Source organism: Crotalus tigris, unplaced genomic scaffold (genome assembly GCF_016545835.1).
Source record: "Crotalus tigris isolate CLP2741 ecotype Arizona unplaced genomic scaffold, ASM1654583v1 scf7180000019700.414542, whole genome shotgun sequence".
Classification (NCBI taxonomy): domain Eukaryota; kingdom Metazoa; phylum Chordata; class Lepidosauria; order Squamata; family Viperidae; genus Crotalus; species Crotalus tigris.
In genome coordinates, this window is record NW_024097669.1 from 34,254 (window position 1) to 54,721 (window position 20,468).

The 20,468-nt window shown below is 37.7% G+C and overlaps 1 protein-coding gene across 4 annotated transcripts in view; it reads right to left on the reverse strand.

Moving 5' to 3' along the window:
* Positions 1 to 11,613: 11,613 nt before the first annotated feature.
* The window catches only part of LOC120317578 (centrosomal protein of 72 kDa-like), a 261,314-nt gene continuing 252,459 nt past the window's right edge, over positions 11,614 to 20,468 (reverse strand). For all 4 annotated transcript variants that reach the window (XM_039364264.1, XM_039364266.1, XM_039364263.1 and 1 more), the window contains one exon: positions 11,614 to 12,130. In XM_039364264.1, coding sequence (XP_039220198.1) covers positions 12,010 to 12,130 — 121 coding nt within the window. In that variant the 3' untranslated portion in view covers positions 11,614 to 12,009. The remainder of the gene's footprint in view (positions 12,131 to 20,468) is intronic.

Sequence of the window (20,468 nt, forward strand, 5' to 3'; positions counted from 1 at the left end):
GTTCCTGTACTCTGGCCAAACCTTCTTGCTTTTCACAGTTTCTTGGTCACAGCCTTTTGGGGCTTGCAAGAGGTTGGGGGCAGCTAGAAATTGCACAGAAGTAACAAAGTCCCGTTGCAATGGAAGGAAAAAAAAGGTTCCCCCACACATGCTTATACACACTCGCTCCCTGAGCACAATACACATATATTTGGAAGTGCTTACTTCCTTTCCAACCAGCTGTTAAGTGTAATACTTAACACTCCCTTTGCTACCTTCTTCCAAATGAGCAAAGTCCCTAACCCTAACCCTAGAAATGGACAATGGAATGTCAGGCAGCATTTGAAAAATTGAAAAGATTTTTTTCTGTGGAGGCAGTGCTAAAACACTCAGATCCAGAAAACCATTTGTCATCCAGGCCAACACCAGCAATATAGCAGTGGGTGAGGTGCTGCTCCAGGAAAACCAGGAAGGCCAACTGCAACCTTGCATTTACACCTCAAAGAAACTCACAGAAACCAAGCAAAGATGGGCAGTCTGGGAGAATGAGGCTTACGCTGTACACTGGGCCCTCCTCACTTGGAGGCACTTCCTAGAAGAGAACAAAATCCCTTTCCAAGTATGGATTGATCACAACAACCTCAAAGCATTAAAGACCCCTAGGAAGCTATCCCCCAAACAAGCTCGATGAGCCCTGCACTTCCACCAATTCAATTTTACTCTTCTTGGCAGATGACCTGTCATGAATGCTGCAGTACAACACAAAAGCTGAAGTGGTCAAACCACTGCTGCCCACAAAACAACTGGCCACCCCCGTCATCACAAGGTTGCAAACAAAGAACCTCCCATCTCTGGATAGCACAGTGGCCACTGAATTCAGGCAAGCCCTGGAGGACAAGTGGTTCCTCAGCCACAAAAACCTTTGTTCAATGCGAGATGGACTGTCATGTGTGTGGGGTAAGTTATACATTCCTACAATCCAGAGATTAAAGTTCATGCAGCTCTGCCATGATTCAAAATTAGCGGGACACTTTGGGTTTATGAAAACCTTCCACCTGGTAATGAGAATTCTGGTGGCCATCCTTAAAGAAGGACATTGAGAGCTTTGTAGCCAGTTGCCCCATTTGTGCAGTAGCTAAACAGAGGCCGGGAAAAATGCCTAGCCTCTTACAAGCAGTTGCCAGCCCTTCAGCACCCTGGAGAGAGATTGTAGAGCTACCAGAAAGCAAGGGAAATACTGTCATTTGGTTAGTGATGGATTTATTCTCCAAACAAGTCCATTTCATCCCTTGTCAAAAAATTCCAACTGCAAAAGCCTTGGCTAAGATGTTTGCACATCATATCTATTGGCTACATGGACCCCCACAATGCATAATCTCAGATAGGGGGATCCAGTTCACCTCCAAGTTATGGAGGGCCTTTTTGGATTTATCAGGGTCTGTCATCTAGTCATCATCCTCAAATGAATGGGGGGACAGAATGAATTCAGTTCTAGAGCAATACCTGAGGTGCTTCATAAACTATCAACAAGATAATTGGACTGACCTGCTGCCATTCACTGAAGTAGCCTATAACAATGCAGTGCATTCCAGTATTGGTTACATATCCTTCCAGCTGGCTATGGGACAGAGTTTCAAACTGATACCTGAATTGCCTGTCAATGAACCCACCATCCCTTCCCTGAAGGAATGGATCACACAATTGCAAAATATACGGCCAGGGCTCAGAAAAGCCTTAGACAAAGTTAGAGAAGCTTATAAAGCCCAGGCAGACAAAAATGGGTGGAGCCCAAGCTTTTTAGAGTGGGGGGCAGGGTATATTTCTCTACTAGGTTTCTGCAGTCCCTGCAACCCTCAAAAAAGTTGGAGCCAAAATTTGTGGGACTATTCCCTATTAAACGCATCATCAATCTAGTCACAGTTATTTTAAAAATAACTTTATTAGACTTGCCATATTGATGATGTGATGATAATAATAATAATAATAATAATAATAATAGCCATCATCATCATCATCATCTTAGCCATTGTTTATCCACTGCAGGATGAAGGCCTCTTCCATATATTTCCAACCAATAAGGTCCTAAGCTTCTTTTTTTGCCAATTGGGCCCATAATACTTGCTGATGCCATTGATCCATCTTGTTTAGATCTCTTTCGTGGACACTTTTTATTAAGTGGGATCCATTCTATCATATGACTGCCTTGGTCCACCTGCCATTAGTTCTTCTTGGTATGTGACCAGTCCATTTCCATTTCTATTTGTTTACTCTCTTCATGATATCTCTCTTCATGATATCTTTCCATGGCTCTTTGTGCCACTCATAGCTTTTGTACTGACTATGAGATTAGTGTCTATGTTTCTCCGGCATATGTTAGAATAGTGGTGGCGAACCTATGGCATGGGTGCCAGAGGTGGCACTCAGAGCCCTCTCTGTGGGCACCTGCACCGTCGCCCCAGTCCTAGGCCTTCAGCTGGATTTTATAAAACCTTTTCACTTTAGGCTTGTGCCACTGTGTGCAAAAAAAAAAAAAAAAGGTTCTATCAGTCAATTTCAACTTCTTGAGGGAAAAAAAGAGATCTTGCAAAGTTGGAATTGATTGATTGAACTTTTTAGTCCCACCCAGTCTGCCATTACCACTGCATCCACGCCCACCCAATGGGCCACACCCACCCAATGGGCCACACCCACTCGGCACCTGATGATGCATAAGTGGGTTTTGGGTTGCAGTTTGGGCATTCGGTCTCTAAAAGGTTTGCCATCACTGTGTTAGAGCATGTAGCATGCACTGATCAAAAACTTTTCTCTTCAGGCATGGGGGTGGGATTGCTCTTTTATTTGTTTAAACAAGTTTTATTAAATTTTTCAGTTTTTACATCCAGTTATTTAGGAAGCAGCATGATGATAGGGTAATCAATAATCCAATAACAAAATCATTCATGTATCTATCAGGTTACATTGTTAAAATTCCCTCTCTATTTCCCTTAATTATTATATCATATTAGCCTTTAATAACCATAGTATTTAAACTTCAGATAACCCTAGTTTCCCTCATTTCATTACAAAATAATTATCATGTCTAGAGTACATATATTATTCCAAAAATTACATTCTTACTTTCTTTCACAAATATATTCGATTTCTCATCTTGATAGGTCCTCATTTGCTGATAAAATATCTTGCATTGTCACAAACCAATTTCCATATTACAATTCCAAGTTATAATCTAACAATTAATGTTCATTTACATTATAAATCTAAATCCTAAATATTAAATCAGTCTATATCTCTAAAAATCTCCATCATTAAGGTTCCCTATTGCCCTTGTTATATCATATTCAAATTAATACATTTCTAGATAAAGCTCAATTAGTCAATACATTTATCAATAACATTTTACTTAGACTTCCTGTGGCTGTGCTGTGCCGATGGCTGCTGTTTAACAGCTGCCCGTCCCGGGAAATCGTAAAAGCCGGCAAAAACAGCGACGATCAGCTGTTTTGCGGCTTGAAACTTTCCTCCCGGGTGAAGGGAGGGAGGTGAGCTTCTGCCTGGATAGAGGTAAAGCCTCACAACTTTCCCAATTTTTTTTCTGGGAGATGAAGTGAGAGCTCCCTCAGAGTCTGGGTGCCTGCTCCGTTTCCTTGGATGCCTTTGTTCTCTGAAGAGAACGAAGCTAGATGCTGCCTACACTGCTGCTATCTGATGGGAACAGTAAGTTAACTCAAAAGCAGACAGAGCGGTCAGGAAGAGAAGAATTGATGATTTTACTTTAAACCTAACTCAGTTTGAATTAACATCTACTCCTGTTACTATTCTAATTGGAGTGAAGAAATATGGCAGAGGAATCCTCCTTCTTTGTTTGAGAACTTTTACTTTCTATTTTTTACTTACTATCTTTAAACTGGCAACAAAGTTTTAACAATGTAATAGACTTGGTTTATTTTAAAGGGGAAAAATTCTTATTCCCTTTTTTTTAAGGGGGAATTGCTTTTTCTTCTCCTTTGTTCTTATATTACTATTTTTTGAAAAAGGGAAGGGGGGGAACCCCTCCCTTTTTTAAAAAAATGGCTTCAAAACGTCCTGGATTTTCTTCTTTTTAAAACTTCAACTGCCTCTCAAGTAACTCAGACTGTACAACAACCCAAACCTAAACCTTCTCCACCTTCGCCCCCACCTCAGGCACTTACACTTCAGGATTGACAAGATGCTTTAGATAAGACTTTGGAAAAATCACTAGAAAAAACAGCAGAGCTTCTGGCTCAAGAAAGTAATGAGCTCAGGAAAGATATTGTTTTGGCACTCCAAGGGCTTGCTGGCCTTGTGGAAAAGATTGACGACAGGGTGGATGAAGTGGTCGGTAATGTTGAAATATTACAAGATAGAGTAGAAAAAATAGAAGAAAATGTGGATGCTACACAGAATGATATTATAATGTCACAATACAGAGAAATGGAGTATGCTTTGAGAATAAGGGGCCTGAAAGAAAATATTAAGGAGAATTTGAGAGAAGAAATTGCAGCAGAACTGGCCTCTACTTTGGAAATTGATCCCGAAGTAATGTTGAAAGATATTGAAAAGATTTTTAGAGTTAATTCGTGGGTTGCAAACAGAGGAAATTACCAAGAGATGTGGTGGTCTATTTTGAGAGAAAATCACTTCGTAATGAAATTATACAGGCCTTCTATAAACAAAGATTTCAGATTGCAGCTCAGGATGTGATAGTTTTAAAGGAAATACCTTCTAAAATTCTTAGAAAAAGAAAAGACTTTGCTTTTTTGGCTGAAGAACTTAAGAAGCGACAAATTCAATTTAGATGGGACATACCTGTGGGGATAGTCGTGACTTACGCTGGTACATGATACCATCTTAATACAGTTTCAAAAGCAAGAGATTTTTATGTTACTATTTTAAAAGCAAGTCCACCACCATCTCCAAGATTAAAGAAAGATGAGAGCAAGGCAGAAGCATAGTTGTCTATAGGTTCAATGCCATCTTTGGGAGAAGAATTGTTGGTTGAAGTTATGCAACAGAATTTGAAAATAACAGAAGACCCAAGGGAAGAGAGAATTACACGCGCTGCTTATAAACGTAGAGAAAGACAACAACAACAGCAATAACAACAAAATGCAGATGATGGAAGTTTACCACAGTCTATTTCGGAGCCGGTGGGAGGAGCAAGGCCAAAGAGATCATCGACTGTAAATCTAGAGGCTTTGTTCCAAAGGCTTCATCCTGCCAAGGATGGCAAAGCTTCTAACCTGCAATGTTAATGGGCTTAACTCACCACAGAAGAGAAAGAAAATCTTTCATTATATGAAACAACACAGAAATGATATTATTTGTTTACAAGAGACTCATATTATTTCTAAAGATCAAAAATATTTGTTTAATCCCTGGCTGGGGATACATTTTATAGCTCCTACTTTGCAGAAAAAAGGAGGAGTAGTTATCTATGTGAGAAAAGAGCTTTCACTAAAGTTAATTGATTTTGACTTACAAGGAAGATATGTTATTATTGATTTACTAATAAATGATAAGAGAACTCTTCTTGTTGGTTTATATGCTCCCAATCAACAACAAAAACATTTTTATAAGTTGATTCATCAGAAATTAACTTCTTTGGATTATAAGTCAGTTATTATGATGGGAGATTGGAATGGTGTTTTAGACTCAAGTAAAGATAAGAAGGGTCCCTTTAAAGTTTCTAACCATGCAAGACTTCCTAAAGTTTTTTGACTTAAAGGATGATTTGGAACTTAGAGATATTTGGAGAGAATGGAATACTGAGGAAAAAGACTTTACTTTTTTTCGGATAGACACCAATCTTATTCTAGAATTGATTTTTTCTTGGTTACTAGTGATTTCCTTTCTAGGGTGAAGAATACCAAGATATTTCCTAGAATAATTTCAGACCACAGTCAGGTATGGTTGGAAATTTCATCAGAAGAAAGAACTAGAAGGTCTTGGAGGTTGAATGAGAATTTATTTAGATATGAAGAGAATATACAGCGATGTAAAGGTTATTTAAAGGAATTTTTTGCTTGGAATATGAATAAGGGTACTTCAATGACAATGGTATGGGATTCTTGTAAAGCATATATGAGAGGGGTTTTGATTTCTATGAACAATGCTCACAGATGTAAACAGACCCAGAAACATAAAGATCTTGAAGATGAGATTAAATGTAAGGAAAAGATTTTAATATCAAATCCAATGGACAATAAGTTAAAAATTTCTATTACTTTGCTGAAGGAGCAATTTAATATGTTATTAGCGTATCAAATGGCAACTAATTTGAGGTATGTGAGACTTAATACATTTTGTAATGCAAATAAATCTGGTAGATGGTTGGCTTATCAATTACATAAGAAACAGAAATCGAGGATTATAGGTAAAATAATTTATAAAGGTAAAGAAGTCTACCAACAAAATTTGATTAAAAAGTCTTTTTTAGATTTTTATTCTAAATTATATGCTAGTGAAAGTATACAAACTTTAGATATAGAAAAATATTTACAGGGAGCACATTTTCCTAGACTTACGAGTGATCAATGTGATGGGATTAATGGTTTAATTACTTCTGAAGAGATTATTTTTGCAATTAAACAATTGAAGGTTGGTAAGACTCCAGGTACTGATGGGTTAACAGCGATTTATTACAAGATGTTATCTGAAGAAATGATAGAACCATTAAAGGTACTTTTTAATGATATTTTATCTGGAGCAGAATTACCTCCATCTTGGAGAACGGCCTTCATATCATTAATTCCAAAGGATGACCAGGATCTGTCCTAACCTAAAAATTACAGGCCTATATCTCTTTTAAATATAGATTATAAGATTTTTGCAAAGATACTGGCAAATAGATTAATGCAGGTTTTGAAACAATTGATTCATACTAACCAATCTGGATTTATAATGGGGAGATATATGAAAAACAATGTAAGACAAATTGTTAATTTAATAGAGTATTTGGATAAGAACAACCAAATCCCTGCTGCTTTAATATTTATAGACGCTGAGAAAGCTTTTGATCAATTAGATTGGAATTTTTTACTGAAAGTTGTAGAGGAAATGAATTTTGGAGATAAATTCTTGTCTGCTCTCAAGGCCATTTATCAACAACAATCGGCACAAATTATAATTAATGGGGGATTAACAGACGTATTTAAAATAGGAAAAGGTACAAGACAGGGTTGTCCTTTATCCCCCTTGCTATTTGTATTAACAATGGAGATTTTACTTATTAAAATTCGAGACTCATCTAGATTAAAAGGAATAAAACTAAGTAAGATTGATTATAGGCTGAGAGCTTTTGCTGATTTGGTTGTGACATTATCCCATCCAACAGATTCGGTCAAAGATCTGGTTGAAATTTTAGCACAGTATGGACAGGTCTCTGGTTTTAAGGTAAATAAGAATAAAACTAAAATATTATTGAAAAATATGTCTAGGAAGGGAAAAGATTTTATAGCTGAAACAATCAGTTATGAAATAGTTAATAAGAAGTATTTAGGAGTTTATATTACTTCATCTAATGAAAAATTGTACAAGAATAATTATGAATGCTTATGGGTTAAAGTTCAAAAAGATTTAAATGATTGGCAAAAGCTACAACTATCGTTATTGGGGAGAATTTCAGTAGTGAAGATGAATGTTCTACAAAAGTTTCTTTTTTTGTTTCAGATGATACCCATTTTAAAGAAGGATGCTAATTTGGATGAGTGGCAGAAGGGTATTAATAAATTTATTTGGGGTGGGAAGAAATCAAGGGTAAAGTTTAAGATTTTACAAGATGCTCGAGAAAGAGGTGGACTTAAATCTGAATGTAATCTGAAATTATATTATGATGCGGCCACTTTAACTTTAGTAAGTGACTGGCTTAATTTAACAAATAGAGATATTTTGTTCTTGAAGGGTGGGATTTATTATATGGTTGGCATGCATATTTAATTTTTGATAAGAATGTAGATTCGGTCTTTAAGTCACATATTTTAAGATATGCTTTACTTCGAAAAAATATTATTATAAATTAAATTATAAAATACCTATTTGGGGGATTCCTGGACAAGCAATCCAGGGGGTTTCTAAGGGGGTGAATTTTGACAACATTTCGTATAAAGAGTTACTTATTTGGTCGGGCATTGATTGGCAATTAAAGTCTTCTGATGTGTTAAGGCAAGAAAACATTTTACAATCGTGGTTTCAATATTTGCAAATCGTGCAGAGATGGACTTTGGATAAAAAAGTGGAAATTACTTTAGTAGATGAAAATTTGGTAATTCAGATCAAGGATCAGAAATGTGCCCATATTAAAAGAATTTATAATAAGTTAATAAAATTGGATTCAGAAAGAGAGTTCGTTATCACAAACCCATTTCCGTATTACAATTCCAAGCTATAATCTAACAATTAATTTTCATTTCTATTATAAATCTAAATCCTAAATATTACATCAATCAATATCTCTAAAAATCTCCTTAACCAATTAAGTAAAATTTTAAGTCCCATTTTTAAATTTAACTCTGGCTTTCTTTTTGTGCCACACAGACTTCCATGCCAGAGCCTTTAAATCCTCAGATGCTCTGAGGTTGTTTGAATCAAGGGAGAACATCCAGTTGTCAATTTTTCAAAGGAGCTGGCCCCTTTATAGTTATTAGGTTGTTGCCTTAATAATTCAATTGTCCATGTTTGATTTGGGATATTAATCATCAGTTCAATCTGGTCTTCTTCTTCTTGTTCCAGTTCCATCTGACTAGAATAAAAAGTCATGCCAAGTGGTGTGATTATTATATGATTGTATGAGTTGTCTAGTTTCTCAATATATTGTGTTTGATGGTCAGTTCCTGGTGCTTTTAAAGTTACAGGTATTTTAGTTAAAGTCAGTGTTTGATTCTGAAAGTTCTCAATAGGTTGTAGATATTGTTGTACAGCATCCTCTTTGATGTTAACTTGTTCCTCTTCTGTTATTTTTTGATTAGTAAGTTGATCAGTTGGAGTCTGAGATTCAGTTTGTAGTTTCTGGGTAGCATCTTTGGCTTTCACTCTGGCATTTGTTAGCTCAGTGGCTTCAATAATTTTTTCAAGTATGAGTTTATAGTCAAGTTATGGGTAAAGTTCCTCCATTTCTATAGTGATTAGAGATAGTCTTTTAGTGGAGGCAATGTTTAGTAAAAGTCAGCCAATGTCCACCTTCACAATTTCTAAAAGTTATTTTCACCACCAGCTGTTTCCACTTCTTATCTTTTCCTTAGATAATATAAAGAACAAATCAAGAGAGTCAACAGGCTTCACAGTCAAAGAAATTAATTGCTGTACCAGGCTTGGTCACAAGATGTCCCCAGTAGACCGTGAAGTCTTTTTTCCAGACACCAGTTAGGCTTTTATTCAGTTAAAAAGAGAAAAAGAGATATTTTTCAAAGTTAGTAGATAGATAAAAAATGCTGAATCTCTATAATAGAAACTTTTTGGGACCCCCAAGTCTCAAAAAATAGGGGAAAAAATGAAAATCCAGTTATTTAGTTATTAAAATTAAATGTTTTTTGTTCCAAAGCTTAGATTCTCAAGGTATGCAAATGCCGCTGTATTAAGAGTGGGGAAGAAGTTTCAGGAGGCTTTCACAGGAAGGTAGTTAGGGTAAAAGAAAGGTAAGGAAAGGTCTCACCCAGATCTTCCACGGTGCTTCGTTGTGCTTAGTAGTGTTTTTGGCTTTTGGCTGGTATGGCTATGTTAATGGCCGAATTTTTCTTCATTGATCCAAATGAGCTGCCTTGGATCAAATGGAAGGGCTGCCACCTTTCCGCGATCAAATGAGGGTCCTCCTCAGTGATGGTCGCCTCTCTAGGGCAACTTTTTACCCTTTCCAGGGTCTTTCAACAAAGGAAAACTGGATGGCAGAGAGAGGGCTCTCTCTGCGCATCCGCTGGCACCGCGATCTGGAACCAGAAGCCAGGGTGGGATTGTTCTTGAAAATTACAATTAGCTTGCTGAATGCCTTCCAACTACATTTAACACATGGGTTTCCTGCTTTGTGCAGCTCTTGTATATGTCTTTGTAGCTCTTCTGGGTCTTGTGAGAAGAGAACAACATCATCTGCAAATCTTAAGAGATTTAAATAGGCATCATTGATTTTTATTCCATCTTTTGCTCAGTCTAGTTTGCGAAATACTTCTTCAAGGCAGGCTGAGAAAAGAATAGGTGATATTTATCATCTTGTCATATACTTCACTCTATATTTATTTCCACTTTAAAATCATTAAGACAAATTGTTGCCATTGTTTTTTCATATATTGATTGTAGTAAGTTTATGTAAGCCGTGTCTATGCCTTAGATGAGCAATGCATTAATTATTGTTTGCTGGAATACTGAGTCAAACACCTTTTCGTAGTCAATGAAAGCCATGCACAGAGGCATGGTGTACTCGTTGTGCCTTTCAATGATTTGCTGACCTATCTGGATGTGATCCATTGTGCTGTAGCCACTTCTGAATCCTGCCTGCTCTTTTGGCTGTGCATCATTCAATATTCTTTTTGCTATTATCTTGGTGAAAACCTTATAATGATTGAAAGACTGCTTATTGGGCAATAGTTCTTTAAATCATCTTCAGCCCCTTTCTTGTGTATAAGATTTTTTCCATGCATTGGGTATTTTTTCTTCTCTGGGGCATCTAAAGTATAATTTTGCTGATATCTTGTGTAAACTGTGACCACCAGCTTTCAGCATTTCAATCATAACACAGTCATTTCCTGAAGCTTTGCCATGTTTCATTGATTTTATGGCATTTGACACTTCCTCCACTAGGATATCTAGCATTTCCTCTTTTAGGGGTCTTGTTACTTTTGAATGATCTTGATCTTTGTGTAGTTCTGAATAGATTTTTCCAATTATTTCTAACATTTCCTTTCTTGTTCTACAAACAGACATCTTAAGAATATGGAATAGATATAATCCCAACCTATGCCTGAAACACCTTTGTGGATCTCAGATCAAGCTGTATTCCATAGAAAAAAAATAACAGGAATCGTTTAATGATTAATTACAGTGGTATCTCAATATTCATTATTAATTGATTCCTGGAGGCATCATGAATACCAAAAATGATGAATACCAAATAAAATTTCCCCCAAATGAATAATGTAAATTAATTTAATGCAATCTCAAATCAAAGATAACATACATTTTAAAGGCAGTATATAAAAAGATAGGGTTGTATATCATTATTTTATATGAGAAATAAACCTAAAAATTAATAAATACTTAGATTAAATAAAATAAAAATTTTATTTTACCTGTACCAATGAGAAACAAAGTGCAAAAAATAGACAAAATTATCATAGAAACTAAGAAGACAATAGGGGGATGTCCAAAAGTGCCATTTCAAAAGGCTACTGGATTTGTTTTTCCTTAAAAATGTTTTGCTTCTCATCCAAGAAGCTTCTTCCATTCTGACTGAATGATGAAAATGGAAGGATTTATATTCTCTGCAGTTTTCTGATAATTAGCATTCTTTCTGAGAGTTGTTGAGGCTACTTGGAAGTTTATCTGTGCCCTCAGGATCACCTGAATAGTGCAAATGGAACTGCTGAAAGGACTATGTTGTAAACAGGAGATAAGTGTGTAAGGATCTGCCTCAATTAGATCTCCCAAGAAAACAGAACTCTTGAAACAGGCATCGTTTTAAAAGAAACTTTTATTGGGAGTTAGTGATGGCTAGAAAGCAAAGCAAGGTCTAAAGATTTGGCATGCAAAGGACTACATCAAAAAGATAATTCAGAACTCCTCCCCCCAATGTCCAACCATCCGACTGAAATTCAGCCAATCCATAGGTGCCGCAGTATTATGAAAAGCTGGAGATTTAGTACCCTTCTCAAGGTCTCTTTCTGTTTCATTTCCCAACAGTCCCAGGCTCCATTGTCTGGAAATAAGGCAGATGTTTTCATGTCATATTCCTCTCACCAAGGGGGGGGCACCCCATACAGAGCAGAGCAAGGCAAATCATCTTCCCCCCATGCAAGCACCCTCCCAGCATTATGGCAGGCCCCAAAAATGAATACATAAGCAGAAGCAGGAAAGAAATAAAGGGAAATGAATAAATAGGTATTTGAGGGGTTCTGACATACAGCTGACCCTAATAAAAAGACAAATCCACCTGCAAAACAAAAATGGGAAGGGGAAAAAAAAGAAATACATCAGTCAGGTTTATTGGGATAGCACTCATGAAAATGTTTGAGCAATGCAGGAGTGCAGATGTGCTTTTTATAAACCCATTCATTTTGTGAAGCAGGTAAATCTTTCCAAGCCACTAAATACTATGTGGCCCCATAATGTTTGCTTGGATCTAAAATATCTTTAATTTCAAAGTTTCTTCACCTTCTACCATAATGGACTGAGGGGCAGGAGTGGCGGCAGGTTGTAGTTTAGAAGTGATCTCAGGTTTTAACAAACTGCAATGGAAAACTGGGTGGATTTTTCTTAAACTCTTAGGGAGTTCCAGCTCCACTGTGACAGGATTGATAATACGTTTAACGGGAAAAGGACTGATATATTTCGGCCCCAGCTTCTTCAATGGCTGTAGTGACTGTAAAAATCTAGTAGAAAGGTAAACCCTATTTCCCACATGGAAAGACTTAGGCTCCATTCTTTTTTTTTTTTTTTATCAGCCTGTGCCTTGTAAACTTCTCTGGCTTTGTGTAAAGCTTTCCGAATTACTGGTCAGATATTCTGCAACTGATGAACCCAATCCTTAAGGAAGGGGATAGCAGGCTTCTTAGCAGGTAACTCAGGCATAGGAATGAAGCTCTGGCCATTGGAAAGGAGTGAACCCAATACTAGAGTGCACTGCATTATTATAAGCCACTTCAGAAAAAGGCAGCAATTCAGTCTAGTTGTCCTGTTAATAATTAATAAAATGGAGGTTCTGTTCTAGAACTGAGTTCGTTCATTCTGTCCCCCCATTCATTTGATGATGATGACTACATGACAGTTCCTGATCAGAACCTAAGCAATCCAAAAAGGCCTTTCAAAATGTAGAGGTCAACTGAACCCCCTCATCCAATATTATACATTTTGGGGCACCATGGAGATGATAAATATTCTGCACAAATAACTTAGCCAAAGTCTTTGCAGTTGAGATCTTCTGACATGGGATTAAATGGGCTTGTTTAGAGAACAAATCAGTAACAATCCAAATGACAGTGTTTCCCATAGTTTTGGGTAGCTCCACAATAAAATCCATGGAGATCTCTCTCCAGAGCACTGAAGGGCTACCGGCTGCAGGAAGCCAGGCATTTTTCCCTGCCTCCATTTGGCAGCAGCACAAGTTGGGCAGCTGGCTACATACTGTAGCTTTCAATGTCTTTATTTAAGGATGGCCACCAAAATTGCTGCATAAGCAGGTGAAGAGTTTTTGCAAACTCAAAGTATCCAGCTATTTTCGAATCATGACCTTCATGATTCTTAGTCTCTGACTTGCAGGTACATATAGCTTCCCCCCAACCCAAGCCAAACCATCTTTCATTCAGCAGAGATTTTTGTGTCCTCTGAACCACTCATCCTTCTCCACATTGTTTAATGGTTTTCTTAGCCTGCACCCTCGTAGTGATTGGGGCCACCAGGTGCTGTGGGGAAAGGAGAGGTTTAATCACCTCTGCCTTGACAATGTTATACTGTAGCATTTTTGACAAAACATCTGCCAGGAAGTTTTTTCCCCTGGCAGGTAGTGGAAAGAGAAGTTAAAATGATGGAAGTGCTGGGCTCAGCATGCCTATATTGGAGACAACCACCTGGGTTTTTTTTTTTAAAGCTTCGAGATTCTTATGATCAGTCCAGACTGGAAAGAGATTTTACTCTCCTCTAAGAAATATCTCCAGGTTAAGAAGGCCCATCTCACTGCATATGCTTCCTTCTCCCAAGCCACCCACCATTGTTCAGTCACTGACACTTTCTTGGATGTGTAGACACAAGGTTGTAATTGACCCTGTTGGTTTTTCTGCAGTAACACCACACTCACTGCCACTTCACTAGTACCTGCCTGAATCACAAATGGCTGTTCCAGATCTGGGTGTTTCAGGACCGGTTCTACAGAAAAAAGTCTCTTAAATTTCTCAAACTTGGTTTGACATTCTGCTGTCCATTTTAGTGGCTGGCTAGGCTTCAGTTTATCCCCTCCCTTAGTCTTCAGTAAGTTTGTGATAGGGAGTGCAATTTGAGCAAATGAAGGAATAAATTGCTGGTAAAAGATAGCAAACCCCAGAAAACTTTGTAGCTGCTTCACAATGTGGTGAGAGCCTGCACTTTCTCTGGGTCCATCTCCACCCCCTTGTGGGAGGTGTGGTAGCCCAAGTAATCAGTTCTATCTTTATGGAATTCAAATTGAGAGCTAGGTGTACAGTTTGGCAGCACAGAACTTCTTTAGGATTGCCCTAACCAGTTTTCCATGTTCAGCTTTGGTTTTGGTATAAATCAAGATATTGTCCAAATACACCTCTCTCTGTTGAGAGAGGGATGTTCAACCTCTCTTTCAAACCAAACCGAAGAAGCTTCTTGGATGAGAGGCAAAACATATTCAAGAAAAAACAAAGAAAGTCAGTTTCTTTTTGAAAAAACACCTTTAGGACAACCATAATCTGGATGACTGAGAATCTCCATAGTTTGCAAGGGGATATACAAGAGCTGCCATGTGACTAATGGGTAACCCTTTGTTTTGGTTGGAAAGGGTAGTGAGTCATGAAGCAACTGACATCGACAAGTTCATCACCTCATCCTACTAGTTCAGTCAGGGAAGGTATGTTGCAGATCCTGTCAGTTAAAGAACTTCGACTGGTGGGTTCTAGGAAGACAGCCTTCTATGTTGTTTTTCCAAGCCTGAAATCTATTCCTGGAGGTGAATCAGCCCCCCTGCAGTTGGCCTTCCAAAAAAGAATTAAAACATGGCTCCGCAGTCTTGTGTGGGGAGCCCAAAAGATCACGCTGTCATGGGGCTGGTTAGTGCCATAAGAGCCTTTACTTTGCCTTTGTCAACCAATTTTTAACAGGATTAATTATTTTTGCCTCCTTAAAAATTAGTAATTTTTTAAAATTTTAACTCATAATTTTAACTATTTTGATTTTTAAAATATATTATATACTGTTTTATATTTCAATATTTTATTGTATATTGCCCAAAGTCTCTCTTTGAGGGGCAGTTTAGAAATGTGAAATAAATAAATGTGAAATAAATAAAAAAAATGTAGACTGGAAATCTGAACAATATGAAGGGAAATTTAATTAAGTTTAGTGGACATGTAAAAAAGCTTAAAAATGAATTCAAATACATACATTCAGAGGAATTTAAAATTTAATATTCCATTAAAGCCAGAATTTTTCTTTTTGGGAATTTGCTATTGTTGGATAAATAGTTAGAAAAAAGCTATGGAAGATTTTTCAATTAATTGATTACTGCAATGGGATTATTATATGCACAAATATGGAAAGATTCAGGACTACTCACTATGGAGAAATGACTGGTGAAATTGATACAACTTCTTGAGTTGGACAAACTAGCTCCTTTCATCAGAAAAAGGATATTTGCATTTATTGGAGACTGGAAATTCTTTGTGGAGTTTTTTCTTAAAATTGAAAAAAAATGTGACTTATGGTTTTGAGCAAGGATCCCCAACCCTCGGTCCATGAACTGGTACTAGTCTGCAGTCCATTGAGAACTGGGCCATGCAAGCAGCAGGCAAGCATGAAAAGCTCCATTTGTGCATGTAGCATGCATGTGTGCAAAACTATCTCCTCCTGTCCGCCGCCGCCAGTCTGTGGAACCGGAAAGGTTGGGATTGCTGGTTTTGAGGATTAGAAAGAATGAGTCATGTCAATAAAAGAGTTATGATGTAAATTCAAAGAAAGAAGTTAAAATATAATTGTATATATAACTGCTGTGAAGATTATTGAAAGCTAATTCTTTATATATTTATATATTTCTTTATATACTTTCTCCTTTTCTACCTTATTTTGTTATTGTGCTTTTAGCTTTTTCTGTTATTCTCTTTCTTTTTCATTTTTTCTGTCTAATTTAATGCTTATCAGCTTTTATTATTGCTTTAAAAACTTTTGGTAAAAATTATATGTATATTAAAAACTACATATGATTCTACAGGTAGACTTCAACTTATCACCACAATTGAGCCCAAAATTTATGTTGCTAAATGAGAAATTGATTGTGAGTTTTGCTCCATTTTATGACTTTTCTTGCCACATTTGTTAAGCAAATCACTACAGTTGTTATATTAGTAACATGGTTGTTAAGTGAATCTGGTTTCCCCATTGACTTTGCTTATCAGAAGGTTGCAAAAGGTGATCACATGACCCCAAGATACTGCAACCATCATAAATGTGAGTCAGTTTTCAAACATCCAAATGTAAATTACGTGACCATGGAGATGCTGCAATAGTCATAAATGTGAAAAATGGTCACTTTTTTCAGTGCTGATGTAACTTCAAATGGTCACTAAGTGAACTGTTGTAGGTTGAGGACTACCTATATTTCAAACACATTCATAAATATATTTGAACAGATTTCTTATAATGTTACCGTATTTTCCGGCGTATAAGACGACTTTCTAGGCCACAAAAACCTTCTTAAAAGTTGGGGGTTGTCTTATACGCCGAGTCGTCTTATACGCCGGAAAATACGGGTATTCTATTTTATTCCTTTACACATGTGGTTTGGTATATTACTCATCAAGTTTTCTCTCCCCCCCCCTCACTCAAAAAGAGTCCTTGATTGATAGAGTGGCAGTGGAGAGAGCAATTAAACTCTAAGCTGTTTGTTTCAGCAATCCGTCCCCGCAGCTCACCTCTAGCAGGCTTGTGGTTTGCAGCTGCTTTTTGCTAACTTGAAGTCACAGGCTGGTAAATGCCTGTGGGTCTCAATCTGTCTCCTCGCTGCTTCGCACTTTCCGAGCTGGAGATCAGGGTGGGAGGGAAGGATTGGAGGGAGAGGGAGGAGGGAAAGGAGGCGTGTGTGTGTTGTGTGTGTGTGCACGTACGCTTCTCCTCGCTGCTTTCTGAGCTGGGAAGGATTGGAGGGAGAGGGAAGAGGGAAAGGAGGCCACGCGCACGCACACACACGCTTTGCATTTTCCGAGCTGGAAATCGGGGTGGGAAGGAAGGATTGGAGGGAGAAAGGAGGCGTGTGTGCATGTGTGTGTTGTGTGTGTGTGCGCACGCTTCTCCTCGCTGCTTTCTGAGCTGGGAAGGATTGGAGGGAGAGGGAAGAGGGAAAGGAGGCCATGCACACGCACACACACGCTTTGCATTTTCCGAGCTGGAAATCGGGGTGGGAAGGAAGGATTGGAGGGAGAAAGGAGGCGTGTGTGCATGCGTGTGTGTGTGTTATGTGTGTGCGCGCACGCTTCTCCTTGCTGCTTTCTGAGCTGGGAAGGATTGGAGGGAGAGGGAAGAGGGAATGATATTGATGCAGAAACAGTAATCAAGTCTTTCAAGAAGTGTGGCATATCAAATTCATTAGATGGTATGGAGGATGACTACTTGTGGCAAGATGAAGAGGAAGCTGAAGCTGAGACCACACCATCTGATACGGAATTCGATCCATATGATGACTGCCTTACAAATGTACCACAAGATGTCATTGATATTTTTATGATATCAGATGATGAACAGGATGATTTTGAAGGCTTTTAAAGGGAAACTGTCACGCAAGCAAAACCTGTAAAAATAGCTTGCAGTTATGATGGGCGTTGCTGACTCGCCAGGGACTTGCCCGGCACTTGCTCTTTCTATTGTTTTTTATCTTCCTCCTATCATCATCAGTTCAGTTTGGTTGACAGCTTAGAAAACAAACAGCATGGCAGCTCCCATGGTTTTATTGTCTTATCCTTCCTTTCAGCTTTAGAGTGAATTAGGAAAAGTTTAATCCACTTGCACTGTTTTATGTTTATATGTTTGATGACAGCCTTATGTTTATAAATGACAGTTTTTCTGCTAAGTACCTGCATGTCATAAGCATTTGAATTAAAATTACCATATTGAAATCAAATCTGATGTTTTTAAATTTTTATTTGGTGTGCGTTGGAAGAGGGGTAGTCTTATACGGTGAGTATAGCCCAAACTCTATATTTTAACTGGAAAAGTTGGGGGTCGTCTTATACGCCCAGTCGTCTTATACGCCGGAAAATACGGTACTTTTAAGAAGATGAAAAAGTAAAAAAAAAATTGCATCCAGGAATGCACCTAGACTTTCAAATTAAACATAGGTAGATATAGTTTTATGAGACATTGTATAATAATTTCAGTATTGCATCCATTGTGTCTCTAATGAATAAGAATTATAGCTCTGTATCAATAACATGTAAAAATCATGATCCATAGTTGAAAAACCGTTAAGGTGAATACGTGCATGTAGAAGAGAAAAATTGCTATTGAAATCGCATTACAATAATGCAATCTATTAATATAAACAATCTATTAATATAAACAATATTGAATAATAACATAATGAACATATCCTTTACAACTGAAGTCTTTTTCATGTCACTAATCACAACAATATTTATTTAGCATTTAGACATTCTTTACACAAAATTTCTTTTATTATTATTGATTCTCATTGTTTATGTTTTAGGAGATAGATTATCCATTGTTTTCTTTAACTGATTGTAATTCCAATGTAGCTGCTCCACCTCAGCTTTATGTTTTAGCTGTATTTCATTTAATTGTTTTAAGAGATGCTCATTGGTAGAAATCAATGTTCTGAAAAAAAAAACATCAAGTTTGCTTTAACTGATTTATATTCCATTAGAAAATAAATTCATGGCATGAAACCTACTGTGAAGAACAAACCTTTGCAACTAAAGCTTTGCAATATATTTACTGTAGATCATAGAATTGTAATGATATAAGGGCCCATGAAGATATTCTAGTCTAACCACCTGTGCTGGACAGAAATCCTCAAATCATCTCACACAAATGGCTGTCCAATTATTTTCAAAACCTCCAGTGAGAGAGTACAACTACTCCAAGAACAAAACTGTTCTACAGTTTCATAGTTCTATTGTTAGGAAGTTTCTTCTTAGTTCAAGTTTAAAATTTCTACCCATTGATTCTTTTTTCTATCTTCTGGCACTATGGAGAACAGCATTTCTGTGTGACACTTCTTCAAGTATTGGAAGATTGCTACTAGGCTTTCCTTCTTAGACATAGAATCAAAGAATCATAGGGCTGGAAGGAACCTTGGTGGTCTTCTGGTCCAACCACCTGCCGGAGGCAGGAATCCTTATACCATCTCAGACAAATGGCTGTCTAATCTTTTCTTGAAAACATCCAGCAGTGGAGTATCCACAACTCTGGGAGGCAAGCTGTTCTATTGATTATCCCAAAGGTGCTCTTTCAAATGGCAACTGGACTTTCTTTGTTTTTCCTTGAAGACATTTCATTTCTCATCCAAGAAGCTTCTTCAGTTGTGACATGCCCTTTGGGACATGACCTGGATGACTGAGAACTTCCATAGACATTGTTCTATCGATTCTTGTGATCTTGATGCTATCCCTCTCTTGATATAGCCTTAGGACTGCATTAGCTTTTTAGTAACTGCAGCATATTGCTGGCTCATATTTAAGTGGTGATCCACTAGGTAGGACACCTAGATACCTCTCACAGTTACACATGTTGAGTTATCTTTCCTATATCAGTGCTTTTGTTTTTTTTTCCTATCTAAGTACAGGATCTTACTTTTGTCACTACTGAACTGCATTTTATAATAGTAGTAGTAGTAGTAGTAGTAATAGTAGTAGTAGTAGTAATAATAATAATAATAAAAATAAAAATAGTATGCGAAAAGCCACACTGAACTTGAATCAATAGCAGAGACATCAGAATGAACTTTGGACTTGGAAAATGTGCTATATTATCTATGCAATGAGGAAAAATGGGAAAAATAGAAAGAATAGAAATGGGAAATGGAAGTATTGTGAAAGCACTAGCAAAGGATGACGGTTACTAAGGTGATCAACCGTCCTCCTTTAGGGAGGACAGTCCTCCTTTTGTAAGTCCTGTCCTCCCTCAAAAAGTGTCTTTCTACATGTCCTCCTTTTCGATATTTGAAGACTAATCTGCAGGGCTTTTTTTCCTCATAGAACGCTCAGAATGGCATTCCGGCACCTTTTTTGATAGTTTTTTTTTCAACTTTTGCATGAGCTGTGCTACTCCCACTATTGGCTTTCAAAAGCCAATAGGAATTGCTGCTGAGCGTGCCAAAACACCTGACCGGCAAACTTTGCACATGTAAGTTGTCTGCAGCGAAGGCGAATTGGCAGGAACTTTGCACCCCTCCCTGCTACCCAACTACACCATCTCCTAGTTAGTCCCAAAGATACCTGGAGGACACTGGAGCGGCGACACCACAGTAACTTTCTCTTGATCTTCGGCCCTACTAGGACAATAATGGCTGCGGGCGCAAGAGGCAGGGGTGGCGGGGCTGCTGCGGG